Source organism: Papaver somniferum, chromosome 11 (genome assembly GCF_003573695.1).
Source record: "Papaver somniferum cultivar HN1 chromosome 11, ASM357369v1, whole genome shotgun sequence".
In the NCBI taxonomy this organism is placed as follows: domain Eukaryota; kingdom Viridiplantae; phylum Streptophyta; class Magnoliopsida; order Ranunculales; family Papaveraceae; genus Papaver; species Papaver somniferum.
In genome coordinates, this window is record NC_039368.1 from 87,613,038 (window position 1) to 87,620,663 (window position 7,626).

The 7,626-nt window shown below is 37.8% G+C and overlaps 1 protein-coding gene across 2 annotated transcripts; it reads right to left on the reverse strand.

Moving 5' to 3' along the window:
- Positions 1-2,734: 2,734 nt before the first annotated feature.
- On the reverse strand, positions 2,735-4,525 carry LOC113323335 (elicitor-responsive protein 1-like). Of its 2 annotated transcripts, none has more exons than XM_026571623.1 (5): positions 4,281-4,525; positions 4,113-4,178; positions 3,868-4,018; positions 3,615-3,753; positions 2,735-3,504 (listed from the first exon to the last, which is right to left on the reverse strand). In XM_026571623.1, exons 1-5 carry the CDS (start codon positions 4,345-4,347, stop codon positions 3,211-3,213), a joined length of 717 nt encoding a protein of 238 aa, XP_026427408.1. In that variant the 5' UTR covers positions 4,348-4,525; the 3' UTR covers positions 2,735-3,210. The 2 variants fall into 2 exon arrangements, with proteins under 2 accessions (XP_026427408.1, XP_026427407.1); XM_026571622.1 differs by having other exon boundaries at positions 3,868-4,021.
- Positions 4,526-7,626: the final 3,101 nt, after the last annotated feature.

Below are 7,626 nucleotides of genomic sequence, written 5' to 3' on the forward strand. Positions count from 1 at the left end.
GTCGAAGCGAAAGCTTACCAACATATATTTTGAGAAATATGTAAGCGAGATATACTCAACTCGAAATCTCAAATGTGTATAGAGAAAACTATATCGTAAGGCGACTTATTTCTCAATATAGGAGATAAAGTAGAAATAGAATTTCCAAGTGATAGATGAGTTTAAGTCTCCATATACCTTTTGTCGATGAAGTTCCAAAAGCTCTCCTTAGTAGTTCTTTGTCTTCAAGTGATAAGCGTCGTGAAGTCTAAGCTCAACTACACAAACTATGTCCTAGTCCGAGACATCTATAAATAGGCTAGAAATCAAGACTTATAGTTTTGATCACTAACATTGACAAACATGCTTGAGATAGCAACGTATGCGAGTTCGACCGAGCAGTTTTGTTCAGAGGTTTCATCAGATGACTCGGAGCCACAACAACGTCGTTGTTCACCCTTACTTTGATTATTCTCAGTATATTGCTAATGGTGGACAACGTATTCTTGATTATTCTCTGCGTAGACTTGTTTTTTACACTCCACAACTGGATATAGTGGTTTTGTACCTGGGAGAAAGACTGCAGTATCAAATGCAAGGTATATATGTAATTACAATTAACCCGCCATAACAGATGCAAACCTCTGGATCGGATTTTGAACGGCTGAGAAGAACTAATTGGGAGAGGTATGAACTAAATACACAGAGGGATATTAGTGAAGCGGAGTATGTCAAATGGTACGAGTCGATTGCGAATCCTGTAATTGGGACACAGGACATGCACATCTGTGGGTTTGATCTTCAAGTGTTATCACGCATGTCCCATGATGAAAATATCGTTCCTAGCCAGCCACCTCCAAAAGAGCTATGCTTTATGACTTACCCCACCACGGGTACAGGTTCTTCATCATCTTCGTCAAATATGCCCGCCATTCGTTGGGAGATGACAGGTATTACTTCAAAAGGTGAGCCAACCATGATCCTCATTGTTTCCCAATCTGTGGAACGTGAGTATCCTTACTACAATGTCACTGCCAGTAAGGAAGAGTTGCGGAACCAACTGAACGATTTGCATTGGAAGAATCAGCAAATTGAGGCTATACACTTGAATGTGTGTCAGAAATGGCACGAGAACACAATGTTTGGATTGAGTCCAACTGTAAATGATGATGGGCGGCGGTCACAGTCTTCCGATTCCACCAGGAGCAACAGATCATGGCACAACAATGATGAAACAATGTTGGGAGAAACACAAGTATGACAGAGTTCTTATTCACCACACATACGATACAATACTACTTCACCACAAACTGTGCCTGTATCTCAACCTCAAGTATTTCGGCTAGATCCTAGGCGCATTTCATCATCATTCTCACCCTACAACCCAAATGATTGCTATACACCACCACCACCACAACTACAAACATCTTATATGCTTGGAGGACTGAGTGCACCGAGTGCTTTCCAAGCATCACCTAGTGCTTTCCAATCGCCTAACGTTCAACCATCTTTATTTTCTTATGAAAATTTACTTAATATGTTGGCAACTCCGGATGTCCCGGGTCCTGGGGAATTCTTGACTCCATAATGGGAGAAATGAGCGACGTTAGAGAGATTGTTTGTAATTTTTAATTCTGCTACATTTGTAATTTTAGTTTTAAAAGTACGGCGGTGTGAATTAAGTGAAATTACATGCGTTTAAAATTAAGCGTTTCACATTAGCTTCACTGAATGTCGGCGGACTACATTATCTTCAAAGAAGGGGTTGAAACTGTTCAACACCTTAAGGATTTCGAAACATTTTTCGAAAGGAAAAGCCACATTTTTCCATCTTCGTCATTCAGCCAAGGATCTTGTTACCATCTTAGCATCAATTTCACCTCTCAGTCTATATCGATTGGATTGTATGGTTAAAGCTACAAACTCACTTAATTCTTTCTTAATTGTACAAAAACGATTTTCAATGTCGCATATAGCATGAAAACTCGTATTATGGGTGTCACTTCAGAATCCGTCGTGAATAACCGCCCAGAAATTCACTCATGGATAGTTTGCTGAAGCAAGCTGAGTAAATAAAAAAACATAGTTTCTGCAAATAGATTCATCTTCTTCTTTAGTATATGGAGCGCGCCGAACTAACAAGGGTCAAGACATGTTCAAGAATTGAAAAATTTGTTGAAGTTGAAGAATTTTTTTAAGCTCAGAGAAGAGTAAAGAAGACTAGATGTGTGAATGTGAATTTGGAGTTGAAATGGAGAATATTTATAGAACTCAAAAACTATAGTCGTTAGATCACAAGAGTTCTAAATCGTCCAAATTCAGCCGTTAACGCTTCTACTAAAAACTCGGCGCTTTCAGGAACGACGCTGGCGTGTGGAGTAAAAACGGGCGTTGGTAGTAAAAGTGCAAGCGTCTTTGGCTCAAGCGCCAGCGCTGGTGCCAAGCACGCCCGTTCTTTCATCAAGCGCGCGCTACGTGTTTTAACTCAATGAACAAACCAACAAATTTATTGGTTTGAACATCCATTTTTCATGTTTGTTGAGTCCATAGTGGAACCAAATTGAACAAACTTCAAGTTTGTTCGTTCCGTAGGAACTGCTCTAAAGTATATAAACAAGAAATGCAACTCTGCGACGGACTACATTGCAAAAAAAGCTCGAGTAAAGCATCTTAGGCACATGTCTTCCCACCTTCATCAAAGGATTTAAAAATCTAGTATTATTTCCAATGTTTTTGATAAAAATGAGCTCATAAATCTTTTGTACTACTATATTTTTTGATTAATATAAGCTATTTTTACATAAAAGAGCTTATATTAAAAAGCTCCAAGCTTTTTACATAAACAACAACCATGATTCTAACTTTGAGCTATGTGTGGCTTCAAATTTTGCACCTGCTCGACACATTTCTCTAAGTTTACAAAAATAAATAAAATAAAATACAAGATAACAAAAGTCGATAACAACTTTACTCTCATGCCGACTCTCCTGGAATTTATTCTCAGTAGAGATCCAATGATAGTTAGGTCGGTCCCTCTATCATTGAAGTATGTGGTACCAAATTCCCTTAATATTTCCGGTATGTATTCGGAGATTTCTCACTCGGGGGTAAAGTATTTTGGAAATAAAATCGATAATCAATAAATGGAATAGAGCACTGAATATTTTTTTTCAGTTGGGGAAATCGAAAAGTGGACTAGCGGAATAGAAAATTAATAAAGAACTAAACCACTCATAAGCCACCCAGAGATTCTAATAAAGCTCCAAGCTTTTCAAACACGTTCCCCTCCTCCTCCCCTTCCTCTCCTGCCTCTTCAGCCTCCTCCTCCTGATCCGACTCTGAAACTGACTCCGATTCCGCTCCCTCCCTTTCCGCCTCCTCCTCCGCCTCACCATCATTCTTATTATGGTGTTTGAAGGCATTTTTCCATCCACCGGATTTTTTCTCCCCGTCATTCTTATGATGCAGGTGAAAGCGGTGTTTCTTTTCCTCAGATTTATCCTCCTCGTTTCCATATTCATCTACCTGTTCATATATTAAAAATTACATTAACGGGAACCAATATACAGTCACATACGATACATAATTTATTTGTAGCGTTTTATGAATGGGATATCCATTTATATGCCCCTTACCTGATTAGGGGTGAACGCTAGGCCGACTCGGATCCCTCCGTTGTCGGATTGGTTAGAGCCAACAACGCTGTAGTTGCAAGGGGGTATTTCAGCCTTTCCATTCACCATTCCTTGTGCCAAAAGATCGTCAACATAGATCCTGTACACATAAAGATTGATCCGCTTAGCCAAAATGTAGATGACAATGGATTGCCACATTCGTAGTCTAGCGGTAATTGTAGAAAGTGGGAAAGAAAGAACTTGACAAACTTACGTCAATTCACCGACAAAATCATTCTTGCTGAACCTATCTTTATCCATGATCTTGAAACTGAGTTTATATTGAGGATGTTCATCTCTGATATTACCAGCATACTCCACATCAAGTTTGAGCTTTTCGTTCCACACTGGTGTTTTTCCTTGTCCTGCTATTTCATACGTGTCAAATTTTATAAGCTTAATACTACTTCATAGTGCTAACTAGTAAAATAGACAAACTTTGCTTCATTCTATACATACTTCGGGAAACAGTGCTCTTACGCTTCTGATCACCAAACTTAATTACCACATACGGATCCATTTTACCTGCAACGAGAAGTTTCAAACATATCGAGTATCATCAGTTGAAGGGGGCAATTAGAATGCTAGTGTAATTAAACATGGATTGTATAGGATTCGATGATATACCAACGAGATCGGTGTCTTTGAGTAAACAAGCATCCACAAGCAACACTTCTAGTATACCCCTTGTCATCTCTGTTTCCCTTGGCAAGTTAACTGATTCTGAAACTAATGAAAAGGATGAATATGGTATGTATATCTTAATATATTTCGATAATGAAAAATATTAGTGATGAGCTATTCAATTGTGTAGGCTGCTTCTGTTTTTCTTGCTCTTATATGCTGCTTAGTCAAAACAGCCGGATGGTTCGTTGCTTCGTTGGCGATGGCTTATGGCATAAAATTTAATATTTTATAAGCAACTATTTGTTGGGGGGACTTTGTTGGTCAAATTTGAATCACATATAGTTGCTGTTTTTAATTAATATTCATTGAAGAAGACACGGCTCCACATCGTCAATGATCTTTTAGCTGTTTATGAAATACGACTTGATTGAATTGGAGGAAAAAAACTGGTGCGAGGATATATATATAATTTTATTTTTATAAAAAAAGAGGTTTCCCTCGTATTATATTGGATAAAGTTCTATCCTGTCAGTTTAAGGTTCTGTGAACCATTACACATTGGTTCCAATTCTGAGTATCCAAGAAAGTTAAGATTGTCCATAAAGCATGACCAGTTCAGATATGATTGATTGAGAATTTGTTATAGAATGCTGATATATTAGCTGTCCCAATTAAAGTTGATCTCCTAACTAGTGCAAAAGAGTTAACTAAGAAATTGATGTCGAATCTAGTGTTGTTGCAGAATCCCCCACTGATCATGTATCTTTGCTGCCTTGCCTTTGCATACTTTCCTATTAGTAACAAAAGAGTAGGTTCCGAATTACTTCTGAAGGTAATCGTGTGCCCACTCCACTCTGTGGCGCATTTGAAAGCTGCTTCAGCCGCTTCTTTCTCTAGTTGCTCTGTTGTTGTTGTTGTGGAGTACATCCCCCTAGCTTCTCTGGTGATTCCTGTATAGTCACACAAAGTCAAGCCAATTCCTGATTTAGCATCACAATTTGTCATTGTTAGGGCTATGTTGATTTGTATATCCATTTGTCTTGGTGTGTCCTCCATCTTGGTCAATTTTAGTGTTTCATCGTTCACAGGGTTAAAAAAGAGGGTTTGCATTAAATTGTACCCATGATTATTCACTGTCAAGTAGCTATTCAAATGTTTTACCATGTTATTAGCTATAGTTACATTGTTTTGGATTTCTTTTTTAAAAGTTATTTTGCATCTCTCCTTCCAAATATGCCAAATAGTGACACTACATAACACCTGCCAATCTATGTCGTAGCCTCCTCTGTTCGGATTTGCAAAGCAATTGTTCAGCCATTCATGAAAAGTAGTAGTACCGTTACGTATAAACTGCATATCAAAATTAAGATGCATCCACACCTGGACAATGAAATTACATTCTAAAAATAGTTGGGTTAAAGTTTCTTGCCCGTTGTTACATAATTTGCAGGTTGTGTTTATGTTTGGGATAACAGCAGCGACTCGCATACTATTGGACAGTATCGAGTGTGCTGCTTTCCGGATGAAACTCTTAACAGAAGGAGTGATGTTCATTCTCCAAATGATGTTCCAGTCATGGTTTGGAGTTCCTATAGAGTTGATATGGTTGTAAAGAGATTTGACCGTGAATATGCCAGTACTATTTAGGTTCCATTGTGGAGTGTCTTCTCTGTCCACAGTTGGTATTCATATTTTCAAGATTTTTTCAACTAAACTGTTTTCGAAGCACTTTTTTAACTTGGTGATATCCCACTCTTTAGAAGGAGTGAAGAGATCACACACTTTGGCCAAGTTTTCAGTTAACAAGTTTGGTTTATGGTATGGGGGTTTGGTGTCTGGAATCCAAAAATCCTCCAAAATATATATGTTCGTGCCATTTCCTAGCTCCCAGAAGCTGTGAGTTTTTATTTGTTGAATACCAGTCAACAACCCTTTCCAAATCCAGTTATCCCTCCTGTTAGGAGTGGTGTTTATGTGGAGAGTATCCTTGTTAGATAATATTTCGCTTTAAGTATAGTTGCGCATAGCGATTCCAGTTGTTCTTTCAACCTCCATCCCATTTTAGCTATCATAGCTAAATTCAAATGTTTAATATTTTTTATCCCCAACCCCCCTTCTTCAAGGGATCTGGAAATAGAGTCCCAATTTTTAAGAAATACCCCTTTCTTACCTCGATCATTTAGTCCTTTTTCATTTTTTTCCCCATAAAAAATTTCTTTGTATTCTTGTTAAATTGTTGCAAATTTTTACTGGTATCTTAAAACAGTTCATTTGATAGACATATAACGACGAAGTTACATTCTTTATCATCACTATTTTTCCGACATTATTCAGATTAGTGTCATTCCAGCTTTGGACTCTATTTTCCATCTTTTCAATCAAAGGTGTAAAACAGGTGATCTTAGATCTTTTAGTAAATATGGGCGAGCCTATATATTTGTCATTTAGAGGAATCGCCTTTACTCCCAAAATCTATTTCACCTTTTGTCTAATACTTGTTTCAGTTTTCGGGCTAAAGAAGACCCCAGATTTATTTAGGTTTATTAGTTGTCCCGAAGAAAAACCAAAATCTCTAAACATTTTAACCAAATTATGACAAGTTTTCTTGCTGACCTTACAGAAAAGTAAGCAGTCGCCAGTAAACAATAAGTGGCTAACCGAAGGTGCTTTGTGAACAATTTTTATACCTTTTATCAAACCAGAATTTTCAGCATGGGTAATTGTTCTAGAGAGAGCCTTCATACAGAACAAGAACAAGTAAGGGGAGATATGGTCTCCCTCTCTCAATCCCCTAGAGGGTTTAAAGAACTTAGTGGGAGATCCGTTGATGAGAACTGATAATGTAGTTGTTCAGATGCATTGGTGTATCAGATTACACCACTTCTCATTAAAGCCAAATTTAGACATTATTCGAAGCAAGAAGGTCCATTCGACTCTATCGAATGCCTTAGACATATCATTTTAATCCCATAAAACTTTTTTTGATTTGGATTTTTGCATCTTATGAATAATTTCGTATGCTATGGTTATATTTTCAGAAATCTGCCTTCCAGGGATGAAGGCAGATTGATAAGGTGAAATCATTTTTTCAAGAAGCTTTTTCATTCTCCCTGCCATGAGTTTAGAGATTATTTTATAAGTAGTATTAGCCAGGGCTATGGGTCTGAATTCTGCCGGAGTAGTAGGATTTAGAGTTTTTGGGATTAAGGAGATGAAAGAGGCATTCATCTCCTTAGAGATATTCCCAGAGACAAAGAAAGTTTGAATTATTTTGACTAGGTCAGGCCCAACAATGTCCCAATTTTGTTGGAAAAAATTTGACGGAAATCCATTCGGGCCTGGACTT

Coding starts and splice junctions, on each gene's coding strand:
- LOC113323335 (XM_026571622.1), bottom strand. CDS start 4,347: ATGACAAGGGGTATACTAGAAGTGTTGCTTGTGGATGCTTGTTTACTC. Junction 3,754..3,867: donor GATTTTGTCGGTGAATTGAC/GTAAGTTTGTCA, acceptor TTATGTGTACAG/GATCTATGTTGACGATCTTT. Junction 3,505..3,614: donor TAGCGTTCACCCCTAATCAG/GTAAGGGGCATA, acceptor ATATATGAACAG/GTAGATGAATATGGAAACGA.